The sequence below is a fragment of the Sus scrofa genome, chromosome 11 (genome assembly GCF_000003025.6).
Source record: "Sus scrofa isolate TJ Tabasco breed Duroc chromosome 11, Sscrofa11.1, whole genome shotgun sequence".
Classification (NCBI taxonomy): domain Eukaryota; kingdom Metazoa; phylum Chordata; class Mammalia; order Artiodactyla; family Suidae; genus Sus; species Sus scrofa.
The window spans coordinates 32748070-32768196 of record NC_010453.5 but is presented as its reverse complement, the minus strand read 5'-3'; the positions used below and the strand labels follow the sequence as shown (position 1 = coordinate 32768196).

Here is a 20127-nt window from a genome sequence, read left to right as displayed (position 1 = left end):
TACTTGATGCCCATTAAACATTAACTCTTCATTTTTTTTTTTTTGTCTCCCCCAAGAAGATCAGTTTTTAAAACATTTCCCCATGCTCAGTATAACATGTATTCTACTAGCCCTTCCTTGACCCCTTCCCTATAGTGGGAGACATATATGGGACATTTGTGTTGGATCTAGGGGAGGAAATGTAGGGGAAAACAGGTGTGTACATGAGCCAGAGTTTTATATGGCTGTCTTGAATCTATACAATATGAGATCTCATGTGAAGCTACGCAAATATCAAAAGGCAAAATGGAAAAAAAAAAAAGGCAGTTTGAAATTCAGGTGCTTATGGGAGAGAAATTAGCACAAAGCAGTTGATTCTAGAAAAGACACCAGACTAATAATGAAGCTCTCTTTAGGTTGGGCAACTAGAGACCGAAGCGATGTGGAATATGGGCAGCATACTGGAAGACCGAGGAATAAAGAAAGATTCAGTACTGAAAAATTGGGGAAATAACTTGAATTTTAACTGAGCTATCAGAGGTAAAATTATAAAATCAGAGGGACATGATAATGGCTTATCAAAAAGGCTGTATCATCAAGGTTGATTTGAATTGAACCAACATCCAGGTATTGTCCTCATCTCCTCTTCCCCATACTGGTTTAAACACACACACACATATGCACATGCATGCATGCGCACACACACATACACTCTAAGGCTTTTTTTGATCAGAGATGACATATATACCCCTTTCCCAGGGCAGTTCTAAACCCATAGTTGGATACAAATTCAAGGTTTTAATGGTAGAGGTGGAGTACCAGAGTTTCATTTTTCTAACACTAAATTGTGAATCTGAAATTTTTTTGATATTCTACACTCTGATTAATTTTTTGCAAAAATACAAAATGCTGAAGAATGTAAGCATGTTTTCACTGGATAGAATTATGTTTGTTTTAAAATTCTGCTTCTTAAACCTGCAATTCCTTCTCAATATTTTGTTATAATGGTCATTTTTATGTTTGATCACATTTCTTCTGCCAACGTTTGCATAACTGCTCAGGCCATTTTGATGAAACTCTGTGTTATATTTTGCCTGCACACTGATACACTAGGGATAATCTGCTCCCTATTTAATATGGGATTGCTTTTTATCTGTTAGTTAATATAATTTATTGTTACTTTTTCTATTCCCAGGTTGCTTAGCACTGTGTGTACAAATACTAATAAGTTGGCTTATTAAGTCTTTCCATTCTTCAGCATGCTAGATATCCTGAATTACCTGTGTCCTCATTTGGATTTAATCCTTCTTTTAAATTAGGAATGTACACTGAGTTCTTATTCTTTTTATAATAGGTTTTTTTCCCCTTCAGTAGATTCTCCTGTGTATGCATTAGCATGTCATGCATTAACTTTCAGTCTTTGCTTTGTAATTTCTTTTAGCAGAGATATATTTTTACTTTCTAGTATCATCAGAGGATATATGAGAGTAGGTTGGACTGGCAAAAACAATAGTTAGAAAAATTATTTTTTATGAATACACACAGTATTTCATGACTGGGAAACAGCAACATTCAGAAAAAATTCATAGGGAGCAGGTGCCTGAAAGATTCCTTGTAGTGGGGAGATTTTGAGGATACATAGTAACAAATTTAGGGATTTTTTTTTTTTTTGTAAGAAGTTATGATGGGCCAGGAAAGATCATGTGATGGTAGGCTTCAGTTTTCTTGTACTGGGGTATTTAACTTTTTCCTAATTCCTTTTACTTTCTTCCTATATACCTGTGGTTTATTCAATCAAAACTTATCTCAATTATAACTAATTTAATTAAAACTATTAACTCTAAGATGTACATGGTGAATAGGCTTAACTGTCTTAGGGCTGTTTTTCTCCCCAGTGCATAGCTCATTTAAAAAGTTGTTGAATATGTGATTTTTAAGTGTCTTGATATTTTATTCGGTTTGAAATCCTGCTTTTATGCTAAGTCTTTGGTCATGAAGGGGTGTTTACACACAAGGGAACCTGAAGAAAGTGGTTCTTTTAGTTTGTAGCGATAATACTTTTGAGATGAACAAAATTGCTAGTTTTCTGTGATTGCAATACCTCTTAGAGATCAAGTAGTTTTTTATAACATGTCTTGATCGGTTTGTGTTTTCCTATAGGAAAAGAGATGAGGAAAACAAATACTTGTATTTCATGTATGTAGAAATCACTATCATTTTGAAGTGTATGTTCAAAGTTTTTTATAAAATATATTCTCAATGCCTTAATAATCCTTTTGTACCTGTATTAATGGTTAACAACAGCAGCAACAACAAAATCTGGCTATAGCCCTAATTAAAGGCTTATCGAATAATGAAATCCTTCTCCCTTATCCATGTAAGACTTGAGTGGTAGAGAAAAGTCCTTCAAGATTATTTGTTTTATGACCTTGCCTTCTGATCACATAAAGAGAAATACACATTTTTTTTGCTATGCTTTTGATGATTGCTGTGGTTGAAATAATGTACTTTTCTTTAGTGCTTTACATTTTATTTAGTGCTTCAGCTGCTCTTCTTATATGTTATATAATTCTTAGTCTTGAATTGCCAAACAGACATCTTTTTGCTAGTAAAATGCTCTGATTAGTTATGGCAGTTGTATATTAATATTTGAATAGAAAAATAACCTGTTTCTCCTCTATTTACTTTCTTTGTAGTTAGGTACATAGCCACTTATTTATGTGCCTAGAAATATTAAAACTGGGTTTGACAGATCAGATATGACTAAAGCTATTCATACAATTATGGTTTTCAATGCCAAAGCATTTACTTTGATATTTTGCCAAGGGGATATTACAAACTTAAAAAATACTAATTTATTCCAAGTTTTCGCTTTCTTCTGTGTAGTCTGTACCTTCTGCCTTCTAGCTGCCTAAATCTTCTTTGAAACCATATCATCCTATCGCAACCACCAAAGGTAGTAACTCTCAGAAATCTTTTCTTTTCTCAGCCCTTCGTCTGTTGTCAAATCCTGCCCTGAGACTCCCAGGTCCACAGAATGTAGTTGAATATCCGAGCCTTGTCCTAAGGGAGCATCCAATGAGAGTAGTGACAGGTGAATTCCTAACTTTCCCTTTGGAATTCCAATTTTTTCTCATAGCTTTGAATTCTGCTCATTATATTCAGGAGACCAAGCATTTCTCTTCTTTCCCCAGGTCCACACACCACCTCATTTACTCTCCCAGGGAACATGTGCAAGGGAAAATTCTATCACCTATAAAGATGAACCTTAGAGAGTTACCTTTCTCTTATGTGCTTGATCCAGACTGCTTTCCTCCTGTAAATTTTCCCTGCCCCAGGGCTGCTCCAGACCTGTGGTGTGGTGGCCAGGGTTCTTGTTTGGGACCTGGTCACAGCAGAGCCCTTTGTGTGCCCTTGGGCAGGTAACTCATTTTCCGAGCTTATGTTTCCTCATTGATAGAATGAGGTGGTTAAATGTCATATTCAAAGGCTCTATGCTTCTAAAATTTCTACCTTATAAACTTTGACACTCTTTATTGGCCTTGTAGAACCTCAATAATTAGAAAGCAAGGAAGAAAAACAATCACAATTATGCAAATTATTTCTAAATTATAGCTCTCTCCCCACCCCCACCTTTTATCCCATTTGAAGGGTCGTGGTAGGCCCCAGTTTTCATTTCCTAATTACATGATTTATGTTTGCTTTATTTCTGTAATTGAGATGATTTTTATTGGTTTCTTTCAGTGTCACAGAATGGTCATTTAATCAGGTATACTTCCTTTTATTCTCTGAAGGCTAGTGTTATTATACTCCAATGAACCAAAGGTAATTTATTTTAAACATATAACAGAAAATTTAATAGCATTTATGTTAAATGAGAACCTGAAAAAAATGCTTAGTACTTTAAAAAAATGATATCCTAAGACACATTTAACCAGGAAGCACTACCAAAAATAGAATAAAAAAAATTATTAGTAGCATTTACTGATATAAAATACTCAACTATAGAAAAAGAGAACTTATTACGTTTTGTGCCTCTGCTAGCTACTTATACATTTAGAACTCTATATTCTAGGGTTTTTTTGTTTCTTTTTTTTGCATTGGTTAAATAATGTACTATAAAATTTATGTGGAATCTTATTCCTAAAAAAAGTCACATTTTTAATCATTCTGATTAGAACGCAGTGGAAAATGAACTAGAATAGGATGTAGAACCACATACCATGGAACTATGGTTTTTTAATGGAAAATTTCGTATGAAAGAAAAAGATTTTGAAAGGGGATTTTTTATATAATTTTGCTGCTATTTTTGAAACTTGGAAAATAGAAAAAGAATAAAGAGAAAATGTAATTAAAAAAGACTTTTTCAGTTCATGGCTCTTGGCAACATGGAAAGTTTTGTCATCTTTGACTTCATTCTGATATAAAACCCTTATAAAATGCGGCATATGCTGTGTTAGTGGTCAGAACCATTCTTGAGCAGTATTAATCTTCTCTTGGAAAAATGCAGCCTTACTCAACATCTCTAGGAAGTAAGATTAAATACAGACTTCTAATGGCAAGAAAGCGAGCTCACAAGTTATAGATGGCACTAATAATCTGACTTTATGATTCATCTTATACTTGAGAAAAGCCAGTCTTTTAGTGAAAGTGTATTGGTACTGGGTTTAGAAGAGGAGCTGCATCAGTGGCTGGGATGAGACTAAAATTCATTCTCCTCTGGGCTCCAGAACTATGGTCATGGTCACATACTCTGATTCTTTTTCCATGTTTCTGTCACTGCAGGGGGTGGGGAGGGTGAGAGGAAAATGATTGTGATTTCACTTCATTCTCACAGGTCCTACATTCTAACTGGTCCCGGTGTTCCCAGTCAGAGATGAGGGATGTAGGCTACAGTAGGCTCAGTGACTGGTCCTTGGTGGGGTGGAGTGGGGTGGGAGTGGGGTAGGAGTGGGGATACAGAACCTGGTGTTGAGATTCCAAGCCTGGATTTCCTGCAGAACCCTTTCCTCTCTCCTGGCTGGTATTCCACAGAGATACTGTCAGCATGGGTAACTGAAATAGGATTTTATATAACAATTTCCTTTCCACTGAATAGCCTCCTTTATTCTTATTCCTCTTTAATACATCTTATTGTCACCAACATATATATCCTGCTTTATCAATGATCTTTATATAAACATTTTCACTGGTTTTACTCTGATTTGTGGTAGTCCATTATCTGGCTGTCTTTGTTTTTTCCCCAGGAGTACTTTTCATTACTTTTCAGTTTGAAAGATTTTATCCAAATCAATCTACTTAGATAATAGACTTATTATCTGGATTCATATCAGCATAAACATATTTCCACCTTGATTTTTGTTTTGAATCCTATTGTTTTCTGTCTTAGAAAACTCTGCTTCTTTCTATCCCTTTACCTGTATTCTGCTCACTATTTCAATTCTATCTTTTCTCAACCATCCTTTGATATATGGTAGCAGAGAAGAGAGGAAAAAAACATGATTTTATTGAATTATGGGTATGGTAATATGTTAAACTCAGTAAGAGACATTAAACATTTTTATAAAAAATCGAATTGGGAGTTCCCAATGTGGCACAGTGAAAATGAATCTGACTAGTATCCATAAGGATGCGGGTTTGATCCCTGGCCTCCCTCAGTGGGTCGGGGATCCCTCGTTGCTGTGCTGTGGCATAGGCCTGCAGCTGTATCTCTGATTCTACCCTTAGCCTGGGAACTTCCCTGTGCTGTGGGTGTAGCCATAAAAAAAAAAAAAAAAAAGGATAGAACTGTTTAAAATTGCTTCAGTCTTTGATTTGCGAGTTGACGTGATCAAGATTTCACAACTAGTGGAAAGAATATTAGGGTCAAAGTGTAGTGATCCTCATTCTCTTATCAGATCTGTTGCTGAGAGATTCTTACCCTCAGCATTATTTTTCTCATGATGATGATAGTAGTTACAGAAATAGTATGACTCTTATGAGAATTGTATAAGGAAGTACAGCAGAAAGTGTTCAATCCAGTGCCTAGAAGATGTTTAGTCAAGTTATTGAAAATTTAAATTTCTTTGACTTTTTTCTTTTTGTAGATTAGAAAATGTTTCAAAATGTAACAAAAATATTGTTGAGAAATAAACTTTTTTTTTTTTTTAATTAGAATCATCCCTTTTCTTGGGTATAAAGATAGGAAAATAAAATATATACATTTTCTAAAAAGTAAAAGATTGCTATTTGGGTTAGGTTGGTCAGGAAAGGCAGTCCACTAATGTAATTTTTATTACCCCTCATCTAAAAATTTTAACCAATTTAAAAAGACAAGGAAAAGGTTTAAATTTTAGGAATACAGAGACAAATTCATCAGTATTTGCTGACATCTGGAGAACCTATGACAGTCAGTAAAATAATTACTGAGACTGATACCTGTGTCTCCATTCTAGGTCTCTCCTCTGTTCATCTAGCTGCCTCTTGTACATGACCATGTAGATATGTAATAGCTCCTCAAACTGAAGGTGTTTAAAACTGGACTAAATTAGAAGTGTTCCACATTTGTTGCTGAATTGGATAAATAACACCATCATCATCTGCCTGGTTGCTTCAACTGTAGTATCCCCTTCTTTCTCCTTTAGGTTGCAGGTACATACATACACACATGCGCGCACGCGCGCACACACACACACACGTATACATACAAGAAACATTTACTGAGCTTCTCTGTTCCAGGCTTTGTGCTAAGTATACAATGGTGAACAAAGTTCCTGCCTCTGAAGACTTGCTTTCTAATGAGGGAAGAGAGACAATATCAAGTTTATGATATGTGAGGAGTAAGTGCTTTGGAAGAGAAAAAAGGGCAGAGTGATGATAATAGGGAATACTGGGTGGATGTGGGGTTCTATTGTTTATAAGGCAGTAAGGGAAGTAAACCTTTTCTATAAAGGTTTAACAAGAGTCTTCTGCTGCACTGTGTTGAAGAGACTGCAGTTGGTTAAGTTTGGAAATAGGAAGACTAATTAATAAGTGATTGTGATCAATGTGAGAAAGGATGATAGCCACAAGCAGAGGAGTGTAGTAGCCAGGGTGAGGAGTGCTTATTTTAGAGTTAGAATTGAGGAGATTCACTGATGGATTAGATGTAAATTTGGGTTAATAGGAAGAAGGATGAATGATTTCAAGCTTTGTGACTCAAGCAATTGTAATAAGAGCATTCCTATTTCTAAGAGGAGGAAAACCCAACCCCTGGAAGAGAAAGGCAGAAGTGTGTGTGTTGGTTTTGGACTATGAAGTTGAAGGTGTCCATTAGACATCCAGGTAGAGATATGGATGGTCAAGGAACTCAGGGGGTGGGTATGGACTGGACTCTGCTTTGGAGGCTAATTCCTTTCCTCCAACCAAGTGGTTGCTACTCTGTGTGAGGGCCCCATTTTTTTCTCTTTTGGGTTACTGCAACTCCCCTCTCTCTTGCCCTTCTACCATTACTTTTGCTGCTCTTTAAATTCACCTTCAGTAGGTTTATTTATTTTTTTCTAAAATTCAGTTCTTTTGATGTCTCTCATACTTAAACCTTCAGTGGCTCTGTGTTGCTCCAAGGATAAAAGCCAGAATTGTTTTTGTGGCTTAAAAAGTCTTGCCTGGGGAATACTCTGGTGGTGTAGTGTGTTAAGGATACAGTGTTGTCACTGCTGTGTCAAGGGTTTGATCCCTATCTGCTGGAATTTTTGCATGCCACGGGTGCGGCCCAAAAAAGTCTTATATGATCTGGTGCCTGATAAATTTCTGATGTCATTTATTTCCACCCAATATTCTCTGCTCCTCTTCTTCTTCTTTCTGTGCCCTTCAAGTTCTTGCAGAACCTGAAACACTATCCTATTATCTGTGTCCTTCCTTCCCCTACCCTAAAACTTTCTCATCTGCCTAACTCCTCTTCTCTTTCTAGGTTTTACTTAAATGTCATTCATTCCATGAAAACTGTCCCTGACAAGGATGGGTTAATCTTCTTTAATCTTCTTTGGTTCTTTCCCAAACACTGTCACTATATCTATATATTATAATCGCTATTTACTTTGCAATCACCTTAATTGGTCCTTAAGTTCTTTGAGGCCAAGATGTCTCCATTTTATTTAGCACAGTATCTGTATTATCTAGCATAGTCTCTTAGTTGCTGCTTAGTAAATATTTCTTATTTGAAAGAATAAATATGTAAAGTGACTGATTATAAAGTATATATGCAAAATGCAGCAAAGTTTCTACATTCCAGTAACTAGATACAAAGTATACTGGGGAAAGGTAGAATTAACCAATAAGCCTGGAAACCTAGAAGTGTAGTAGACATAGTTAGGAAACCTAATATTAACAGTAAACAAACAAGATGCCTATGCAGAATGTGCTGTGTTAAGTTGAAAAATTATAGACACGTCATGTTCATGATAAGGAAGTTTGGAAATTGTCAACATATCAAATTTCCCTGTATCTGTTTACAACTGCCTGGCAATTCAAATACAATTCAAATGGATTTTATTTTTGGAACTTTGAAATTGCTCTAAGGTTCATATGGAAAAATAAATGAGAAAAGTGGAAAAAGTTTAAAAAAGGGAGAAAAACAATATTAACAGCCAATTAATAAGGTGTATTCTAAATCCTACAGTGCTTAAGACAGAATGATTATAGCACAAGAGTGGTACATAAAAAAATGGAGCAGAATTAGAAGCCCAGATAAACAAGTACAAATAAAAGTGTAATGTAAAATCAGTTGAGAAGGATGGTTGATTTTTCCTAAAACTATAATTAGTTAATAAATATTTTGAAAAGTATTAAATTTGATCCCTATTTCATACTATGTATCAAAACATGTAATTATAATTCATTTCTTGTATTAAAAGAATGTAATTATAATGTGCTATCTTATATATGAAGATGTTTTTTGAAGTTATTTTTCCTCAACATTAGTGATTTATTTGTTCATATCTAACCAAAGAATTTGCTCTATTCTTTGTTATCAAGGTACTAATTTTGTAAAGATTACTGACATTCATCAGAAGTGCTGTTCACATATGCAAAGGAGAGGAAAGATAACAGGATGACTTTACTGGTTATAGCTGTTAACCTTGACCATGTACTGTGCTGTAACTGTAGTTCATATATTATTGTTTAGCTTGATATTTTTATTTACTTAATTTTTTCACAAGGATAGAGAGGTTAAATACATTTGCTGATTTTTAAAAGCTTAGATAAAATAAGTTGAGTATCAAAATTGGAATATTTTTCAAAGATTTTGAAAACAAATTGTAATTCTACTCTTCTAGTTTTATATGAGCTATATTTTTAACAGCTCTGGGTTGTCTTTGTTCAGAGCTCTTAGAGCTTACTTCTTAACCTATGCTAAGTATAAGTACATTAATTTTTATAACTGTGTACTGAACACTATTCAAATGAGCTAACTATACTTACTCTTCACCCCGTGGTACTGGTTTCCATAGTGCACAGCAGCTTTATTCTTGTTCTTTCTGTTAGACCTTTAAATATTTACTCTTAGTAGTTTTTCTAGAAAAAGAGCCTCTAGTCCCTATCTGAAATAGTTTAGGTCTTGGGATACCTATTATTCTCTTATTTTTATAACAATATGATTTAAATGATTTTTATCTTTTTTAGATTCTTTGATGACAAAGTTCATGTCCTGTCTTTTGGCGATTGAGTGCCATATTGCCCTTAACATGGATCTATCCTTGGTTTTACAGAGAAAAGAGAAGAGGAAGATTTTGATGAAAAGAAAGCGATTAAGAAAAAAATTAAAGAACTTAAATTTCTGGATTCTAAAGTTGCCCAGAACCTTTGTAAGTATTAGATTTCAATACTATTAAATTAGCAAAATATACCACTGAACACACTGGTTCCTTTAAATTACTTCATTTTCTTTATGACTTATTTTTCACTTTATGTTAATATTATTATTATTATTATTATTTTCTTTTTATGACCACATTCACAACATATGGAAGTTCCCAGATTAGGGGCTGAGTGGAAGCTGCAGTTGCGGCCTATGCCACATCCACAGCAACACCGAATCCTAGCTGCATCTGTGACCTACGCTGTGGCTTGCTGCAACGCCAGATCCTTAACACACTGAATGAGCCCAGGGATTGAACCCACATCCTCACAGAGACAACGTTGGGTCCTTTATCCACAGAGCTGCTGTGGGAACTTCAATATTATTATTAGTAGTAGTAATAAATTCAAAGATAATATTCCTTTAGGTAAATTATGAGTTAAATTCTTCAAAAGATTAATGCATATTAGAAGTGAAAAAACTAAGAAAAGGTTTAGAATGGAAACATATTTCCTGTAACTGAAAAGAGAGCTACTCTTAGAGTCTTTCTTTCCAGTATAACAATAAAGAATTAAGGAATTTAGGTGATGAAATCATATTTTGAAAAAAAAATGATAGTGGATCATTTCCTTTATACCTCTGAATCTCTATTATTTGTGACACTTGATCACACACAAAGGAGGTTGGAAGATTAATGGGAATAAGGGTGATGAGTAAAATGAATTCCATTATCCCATCTGAGCAGTTCAAAGCCTTTCCTCAAAAGTACTGACTGGAAATATTTTAGATTTAATTACTGTTACAGGAGCTAAATACTTAGTATTGAATTGTCTTCCTGACTGAATTACTGTGAGAGAAGAGAGAAAATAGTTTTGCTTCTAACTCATTTCTAACTACATCTTAAAAGCATCAAAGATAGTTCTATTTAGAACTGAGATAATGTGATCTCAATATTTTTCTGATGCTACAAGAGGGATAAAATGTGGAGAATCTAGAGGCATGAAGAGCTAACATGGCTTTTAGTCTGCCTTTCAATTATTACATGCCTCAAGTGAGCTTTTAGCAAGTATTGGGACAAAATAATTCTTGGTAACAGGATCAAGATTCATGTTATTGAATAAAGAGGGAGTTAAGATAGAGCAGTGTGCACAGAAGGCCAAGTTGACCTTCCTTTTAGAAAAGCTTTGGAAGCCTCTTCCTTTCCTACTCACCATAGCAGAAGTTTATCTCTTTTCTGCATTGTAGGCCTGACAAAATCCCCAGGGATAGTGTGCAGATGTTAGTGCTATTGGCGAATATACAGTTTTCTATTTCTGGGCAGAAGTGGATTGTATATCCTGCCTCTTTCAAGTTAGGTGTTGCCTAAGGTGACTTGCTTGGGCCAATGAGAATATCAGTGGAGATCAGGTAACCTGTGGTGGAAGCATTCATTCTTGGTGGGAGCAGCTCCAGTGCTCCCCTCTGCCCAGACCCAGAGTGCTGTTCATCATCCTCACATGAGGATCTCAAGTAAGAGAGCCTGTCCTCCTGGTATGTGATGGACATGTAGTCTGAATTAGAAATATATTTTTATGGGGGGGAGTTTAGACCAATGAAACTTGGGGGTGTGTTACAGATACTTCAGGGAATTTCCCTCTTAAGGAACATTTGTCTCTGTTGAAAGCAAAGATATGTCAAAAAATTCTGTTCTCTGTCATTTGAAAGATGATTTTTGTCTTGAAAAATGTTTATAACCCGCATTGCATATTGCCTGGTTAGGAGTCCTGAAGAAATAGCATTTTGAATTTAATTATTTTTAGGTGGGGGAGAGCTTAAATAGCCATCTCAAGGCTGAATAATTGACTTGAATAGGGTTCTTTAGTATTTTTTATATATTACAGATATGTGCTAAATAGGATTTCAAATTTAATTGTAATGGTTTATGTGCTAGTTCTGTATTTGGCTCTTTAACCTTTACTACAGCCTCACCATGTAGATAGTAGTGTTGACATTGCAAATAGGTGAATCTGATGGGTGTGGCAGTTCCGTGACTTGAAAAGGATTACTCCTTTTGAAAACGGCCAATAGGTACAGGGTATATTTATTCCTGTTGAGAGATAACAAAATTATATTATCATAGAGAAGGATCCTGTTTGTAAGCTTGAGGACATATATCCATTCATTTAATGTGCTTTATAACAGTACAAGGTCCAGGATTTATACCAGGTCATGTAATCCATCTCTGATTGTTCTTATCTTCTCTGATTGTAATAAGTGTTATGATTTAAGCTTTAAGAAACTTTGGCAGCCTATAAACTTTGCTGTAATTATAGTCTAATTTACAGCTGGTTTTTGTCTATGAAATTCAGAGTCTTCTGAGACACTGAATTCAGAGAAGAGTCTTGTGTTGGTGACAAGACTCTATCTTATGTAGAAATCTAAGATACTTTCTCTTAGATTTTGCTTAACTGAAATATTCCTTAGAGCTTTGAAGAAAGGATATAAAGTTCATAGATTTATTTTATCTATTTATTTAAAAGTCAGGTTCCCTGTCTTTTCAGTTTACGAAGATTTTGGCAGACTCTGGGCTCAGCATAAAGGATAGCATTCTATCCCTTCTAGGATCAAGAGATGGCTCAGTGTTACAAGGTTCATGTGCTTTACCAGTTGTTTTTTTTTTTTTTTTTTTTTTCTTTTTAGGGTCTCATGTGCAGCATATGGAAGTTGTCAGGCTAGGGGTCGAATTGGAGCTGAAGCTGCCAACCTAATAAGTTCCCTTGCAGAAAACATGTGTGACTGGTTCCAGAGTCTGCACACTTTACCCTCCTTCGCTGAACTCAAAGCTTCCCACTGGGATCAATATAGTCACATTTTGAAGGATGTGATGCATGTTAGTACAAAGATTCAGGTTAATGGGTCTTTTGGAGGCTTTAGATGAGCATCTCTTATTATTCTCAATAAGTTAAAAAAATTTTTTTTAAATGGTCTATGTTTGTCTTCCAATTTGTGTTTTATGCATTAGACCATTTTCAACTCTTTCATAATTGTTTTGCCTTTAGTTATAGCAATTGTTTTCCCAAAAGCTTATTCATAAACTATAAAAAGACATAGTTCAATCTTTATAAATATATCTGTCTGATGTATATTATACTTTTATTCTAATTATGGAATAATACCTGTACGTATTGGATAAATTACAAATATAGAACAGAGTTAAGGCATAAATTGTGTCCATCTGCAAAGTAGATTTTTCTATTAACATTTAATTTTTTCTTTAATGTATTATTTGTTAAACTTGTATTATTAATTATACATATTATGTCATTTGTTTATACAATTACATAATTGCGTGAGATCATACTTTTTTTTTTTATCTGCAAAGTTAGGGTGTCCCCAAGACTATCTCTCCTTCTGATACCATTTGCTAGTTTGGGTCCCCAAGCCCACATTTAAGTTTAATTTGTTAGGAATCACATGATTGACCGGAAGCTGTTTTACTCATGCTTATAGTTTATTAAGCAAAATGGTATAGATTAAAATCAGCCAAGGGAAGAGCCACATGGAGCAGAGTCCAGGAGAGTGGTAAGCATTAAGTTCAGTTTTTTTCTCCCATCAGAGCCCTGGACAGTACTAACTTCTCCCAGCAACAATGTGTGACGATACTCACAGATTATTGCCAATCAGGGATTGCTCAGCCCAGCCTTGGTGTTCAGTTTTTACTGGATCTTGGTTATGGCTGAACCCCCTATATGGCTGATCTTAGTTTCTAGCCCTTCCACAGTTTAAGCTAATACTAGTGACCCAAAGCCCATATATCACATTGATAGCAGACTGTCTGGTGTGGCCCAGTGCCCCCAGTAAAGAAAGACACTCTTAGCAGGCAGGACATTCCAAGGGCTTAGAGTGTACCTCAAGGGAGACAGACCTCACTTGGGTAAACTTAACCCTTTATCACACAGTGTTTCCCCTCACCCATGCATTTGTTTTATATCATTCATTTAATTTTTTTAATATTTTATTATAATATATTACAAATGAGAGAATATAAAATACGTGCTGTATAAATCACTCATGCCTAAAGAAATGGAACATTACTGGTACTTAGAGACTTATATGTTACCCTATCTAATTTTATCCCCTTTCTTGTGAGACGTAACCTCATCCTGAATCTTGGATTAAATATTCCCTTCCATTTCTTTATAGTTAAACAATGATGTTCATGTTCCCAAACAATAAGTTGTTGGTTTTAACTAACATTGAGCTTTGCATATATAAAATCATACCATGTTAATGCATCCAGCTATAGGATATTCATTTTCATTCTTTGAATGTTATACTTTATTCATTCAATTCTTGATTGACATTTGGGTTGTTTCCTGTTTTTGGTGATACTAAGGGTGTGGCATCCTATGGTTCTCAGGCTAAAGGCCATCCATTGCCTTTTTTTTCTTTTTGTTTTGGCAACACACAGGGCTTATGGAAGTTCTCAGGTCAGGGATCAACCCGAGCCATTCCAGTGACAATGCTAGATTCTTAACCACTAGGCCAACCAGGGAATTGCATTGCCAGTTTCTTTAAACAGGTTTTATTGGAACTTAGCCAGGGCATTCTTTTACATATGTCTGTAACTGCTTTTGTGCTGCAGTAGCAGAGCTGAGTAGTTGTGACAGATTGTATAGGTCACAAAACCTAAAATATTTATTATGTTGCCATTTCCAAAAAAAAAAAAAATATTTGGTAACCTTCACCTGTTCTGCATTTATATCAATTTAGTCTTCCATTATCAAAGGTGAGTGTCCCTACTTTACAACCTCTCTGGTGCTTGGTGTTATAATATTTAGCATTTGTTCAGCCTTATTCTGTTGATTTCTTTTTTTTTTTTTTTTTTTTTTTTTTTTTTTTAGGGCCGCACCTGCGGCATATGGAAGTTCCCAGGCTAGGGGTACAATCAGAGCTGTAGCTACGGGCCTACGCCAGGGCCACAGCAACGTGGGATCTGAGCTATGTCTGCGATGTACACCATAGCTCAGGGAAACACCAGATCCTTAACCCACTGAGCAAGGTCAGGGATCGAACCCACGTCCTCATGAATGCTGGTTGGGTTCATTAACTGCTGAGCCATGATGGGAACTCTGACATTTTCTTTTAAATATACTTCTGTGTGTGTGTGTGTGTGTGTCTGTGCCTGTGTGTGTGATTTCCTTTCGGAACTCCAAGAAGACATTTGCAGGTGTTCTTACTCATCTTCTATGTCTTATAACCTAGTATTTTTCTATCCCTCTGGCTTTCTGTTTCAGATAGCGTCTCTGCCTATGTCACCAATTTTCTCATTATCTGATGTTGAATCCTAATGTTGACTGTTCAATTTCAGTAGCTTAATATATATATTTTTATTTTTAAAGTTTCTTTTTCTCCCACAAATCTTCTTGTTTCTTTTTAGTAATGTTCTTTTCTTTCCTATCTAGTGTTTCAGTGTTTCAAATTTTTCTTTCATTTCTTTTTTTTTATTTTTTTAAATTTTTAAATTTTTTTATTTTTTTGTCTTTTTGCCATTTCTTGGGCTGCTCCCGCGGCATATGGAGGTTCCCAGGCTAGGGGTCGAATCGGAGCTGTAGCCACTGGCCTATGCCAGAGCCACAGCAACACGGGATCCGAGCCGTGTCTGCAACCTACACCACAGCTCACGGCAACGCCGGATCGTTAACCCACTGAGCAAGGGCAGGGATCGAACCCGCAACCTCATGGTTCCTAGTCGGATTCGTTAACTACTGCGCCACGACGGGAACTCCTCTTTCATTTCTTTAAACAATTATTTTAAGGATTTCTACTTTCATTTCTTTCAGGAAGTGGGTTTAAGATTAAGATAAAATATAACTTCTTAAAGGTATTTCAAGGCTGTGTTTCCACTTTGCCATACCTCCTGAAATATAACACAATAATTTCTTTCTCTCTCAATTGCTTCTTATGCCTCAGGGTAATTCTCTCCTTTTAATTTTTCCATTTAATGTTATAACCTTTTCTATATTTTGTTATTATGTCCATGTATTAGGTTTCCTGAATGGCATCTATTATTTCTCACATAGAATTTTAAAGATTCTGATTAATCTTATTAACCTTTCTAAATTTGCAATCCAGATAACATCTTAACAATTTGCCTTCTCAATTTTCCTACTTCTGATGTTTTACATATTACATTTGTTTTAATTTTTATTATTCTTTTGAATTTTCATACATTTTTCTCATTTTTGTTCGGACCTCATCGTATACTGAATGACAAGGAAGAAAGTCCTCTGAATTTTGAGGCAATTTTATCACTCTACTTTCCTTGCTTTTTTGTTGTTTCCAGGACTTTGACATTTGTGTTTTCTTTTTACGTTGTCAGATTTCAGTCTTTCACATTTTTCATTGATTTTTTATGATTAAGAACTTTTTCTCTAACCATAAAATATGTTAATTTGCCATTTTAATTTCTGTGAGTATTCCTTTTTCTTAATAGATCTAATCCTATAGTCATATGTAATTTGTTTTATATTTGATAAAATATATATATTTATATATGATTATCTCTTCAGGAACATATAATTATTATATTTTGTGCTTTCTAGTGTCTACTATAGGTTTATCCTTTTGTAATTCCACTAATCCCTATATAGTATGTATCATTTAGCTCCTTTGTTCCATCATGCTCTTGGGATATTAATGATTATAACTTATAGCACTCTTATCCCACATTTATGATTGTTTGAGTTCAGAAATGTGTGAATGAAGCTGATGATAAGAACACAGATGGTGTTATTCATCTGTTGTTGATCCATGGTATCCTCAGGAATATAGTCTTATTCCAGGAAAGAGGAGATCACATTTTCCTAATCTTAGGAAAAATAATGTTTTTATATGAAAATATCTACAAATAAAATGACATAGTTTGGTACATAAAATGAAATAATGGGTAGTGGTAGCAGTCTGAGTGTGTTGAAGAAGTGACATCTGTCATTGAAGAGAAGATACAATAATAGTAGAATAAGGGAAGAAATAGTAAAAGCATTAAATCTAATGCTAGGAATGTATTTTTATGTACTTCAGTAGCTTTTGAGAAGATCATTGTGTCTTAACATTAGATATATGAGGTATCAAAAAAGTGGAAATAATGTTAGAATTCTCAGTAATAATGTATTATCCCATCTAGTCCATTGTAACAGTTTTTCATTGAAATTTTTGTTCCAGTATTGCATATTTAATCTTCGGTTACATGTAAAGAGTATTTTCCTGACATGTTGTTTACAATGTTCCTGAGCAGTGAAGTGCTATTTTTTATTTATTTATTTTTTTTGGGGGCTGCACCCATGGCATGTGAAAGTTCCCAGGCCAGGTATTGAACTTGCGTCACAGCAGCAACCCAAGCCACTGCAGTGACAATGCAGTGGCTATTACATTATTGAAGTGCTATTATATTATTATATTTTTTTTATAAACTATTTGGTAAGGCCAGAATGTATTATACAGGCTAGTAATACACATGTCTAGATACATCTTACATGTACATATTGGGGTTTCATGATTCTTTTTATTACAATGTGATATCTCTAAAGTATACTAAACATATCTCAGTTTCCTAAAATGACATAAAAATTGGTGCATTCCTATGAATGACTAGTAACTAAGCTTTAAAAATCAACCTCCGGTGTCCCCGTCATGGCTCAGTAGTAACAAACCCAACTAGTATGAGAATGTGGGTTCAGTCCCTGGCCTCGCTCAGTGGATTAAGGATCTGGCATTGTCTCGAGCTGTGCTGTGTTCATAGACACAGCATTGCTATAGCAGTGGCGTAGGTCAGTGGCTCCAGCTCCGATTCGACCCCTAGCCTGGGAACTTCCATATGCCATGGGTGCTGCCCTAAAAATTAAGATAAAACAAAACAAAACAAAATAAAATAAATCAAAATCAACCTTGGAACCAGCATAATAAAATAGGACTGTTTAAACACTAGTTTTTTAAAACTGGGGAGGAGTATAAAATGTGCTAATGAAAGTTTCCCCCACAGTAATTAAATATTTAAAATCTCTTATTTTATGAATTATTTTTGATTTTATACCTAGAATTATATCTCACATTCTTTTCTTACCTTCTTCATTATGAACTTTTTCCCCCCTCCCCCTCTTAGCAATCTTCCTGAGCTCTTTTCGGGTGCCATATGAGGAAATCAAAATGATGATACTGGAAGTGGATGAAACACAGTTGGCAGAGTCTATGATTCAGGTAAACAAACAAGAGAGAGCTTAAATTCCAATATTTCATTGCAAGCTTCTCATTAAATAGAAATCTGTAAGTGAAGCAAAATTCTTAAACCAAATCATTCAACTGGAAAATCATTGCTGCATAATTAGTTTTAGCCGAACTTCTGCACTGCCAGGAGATAAAAGTCTGCATCTTTTTTTTTCTGCACTCTAAATATAATGCTATCAAAATGATTACATTTCAATTATTTTAAATGACTGTTTCTGAAAGGCAAGTTGTTTATTTTTATATATATATTTTTGTTTTTGTTACAGTTAAGACTAGTCATATGCTAATTTAAATTTATTTATATAATCCTTTTAGAATATGTTTTTCTTGGGCTTATATGTCTTAAAAAGTTGTATTATTATTTGGTACAGAAGATTGAGGGAGTTTTCTCTTTCTTTAGAGTTACCTTTATTAACAACCCTTACCCGAGTCATTTGTGTTCTATGAATACCAGAAATTTTTTGCATCGTATTCTGAATCATTCGGAAGGCTGGAAGATTTTTAAGATAGTTTCTATTCAGAGGATTATTTAACAAATGCTAGTATGGTACCAAAATTACTTGCTGAATTCTACCTAAGGTACCAGTAATGAATGTCTTGATAGAATTTAAAGCAAACCACAAACTATATAATCTTTACTTTGCTATCTTATTTAATCTTTTTTACTTTAATGATTTACTTAGAAAAATGAGATTTTAAGCAATAAAAAAGGAACTAAAGATCATTTGTTAGTGTTCAACAACTGATTAAAATTATTCTAGATGTTTTAATCCATCAGTAAATGATATCCCTGGAAGTCCTTGGTTTTGCTTGTCCTCCTAGCTCTTAAATGTGATGGTAATATATAATCCCATCACTAGTTTGTGCTGAGTCTTAGACTCATAAACTATGTAATTCAACAGCTCTTCTTCAGGTTTGTTTTTTCTCTAGCAATTTCTTTTTACTAGATTTTGTCTTTATTGGTGTTGATTATGAACTTGCTTTGTTAATAGTTTTCCAAGTTTATTTGAAAAATGTTTCTACTTAATGCTTAAGTATTTTTTTAATAATGCATTTGTTAAATATTTACAGAGTAGCTTTCAACTTGATTACATGAATATTTTGGGTGATCGTGTGGCTTTGTTGTATAGAAATGGAAAAAATTTTCATTTTAAACTTTATGTCCTAAGAACAGTCAGTTGCATATAATTTAGTAATATATTAGTTTTCTACTACTGCTTTAACAATTTGCCACAAATTTAGCAGCTTAATGTAAGTTAAATATATTATCTTACATTTCTGTAGAACAGGAGTCTGGTGTGGGCCTTACTGTGCTGAAGCCCTAATGTTAGCAGACTTGCATTCCTTTCTGTGGGCTCAGAAAAGAGTTCATTTCTTTGCCTTTTCTAGCTTGTGGCTGCCTGCATTCCTTGCGTGGTGGACGCCTCCCTTCATTTTCTAAGCCAACAACATTGCATCTCTCTGACCTGTCTTATTAAGTCACATCTCTCTCTCTCTCTCTGTTTTCTCCCTCTTCCACTTTTAAGGATTACGTTGGGCACACCCAGACAATTCAGGATAATCTCTCTTTTAAGGTCAGCTGATAGCAACTTTATTCCATCTAAAACTCTAATTCCCTTTGTCATGTAACTTAATCTTTCACAGGTTCTGGGGGTTAGATGAGGACATCTTAAGGGGAGTTGGGGCATTATTCTGCCTACTACACTTACTAAGATCAATCTTAACTAATTTAAAATATAAAAATTGGGAGTTCCTGTTGTGGCTCAGTGGAAACGAATCCAACTAATATCTATAAAGATGTGGGTTTGATCCCTGGCCCCGCTCAGTTGGTTAAGGATCTTAAGGATCGAGCGTTTCTGTGAGCTGTGGTGTAGGTTGCAGATGCGGCTCAGATCTGGTGTTGCTGGGCTGTGGTGGGAAGGCGGGAGGCTACAGCTCTGATTTGACCCCTAGCCCAGGAACTTCCATATGCTGTGAGTGCACCCTAAAAAGCAAGATAAATAAATAAATAAAAGGTCTGAGGGATTGTGTGAGGGAAACGCTGCATGTGTGGGGGCAACCTTGAAGAACTT

The 20127-nt window shown here is 35.0% G+C and overlaps 1 protein-coding gene across 2 annotated transcripts in view; it reads left to right on the top strand.

Annotated features, from left to right (window-relative positions):
- Window positions 1-20127, top strand: part of DIAPH3 (diaphanous related formin 3) — a 502120-nt gene that overhangs the window by 226658 nt on the left and 255335 nt on the right. For both annotated transcript variants that reach the window (XM_021065648.1, XM_021065649.1), the window contains 2 exons: window positions 9705-9800; window positions 17934-18028. In XM_021065648.1, coding sequence (XP_020921307.1) covers window positions 9705-9800; window positions 17934-18028 — 191 coding nt within the window. The remainder of the gene's footprint in view (window positions 1-9704; window positions 9801-17933; window positions 18029-20127) is intronic.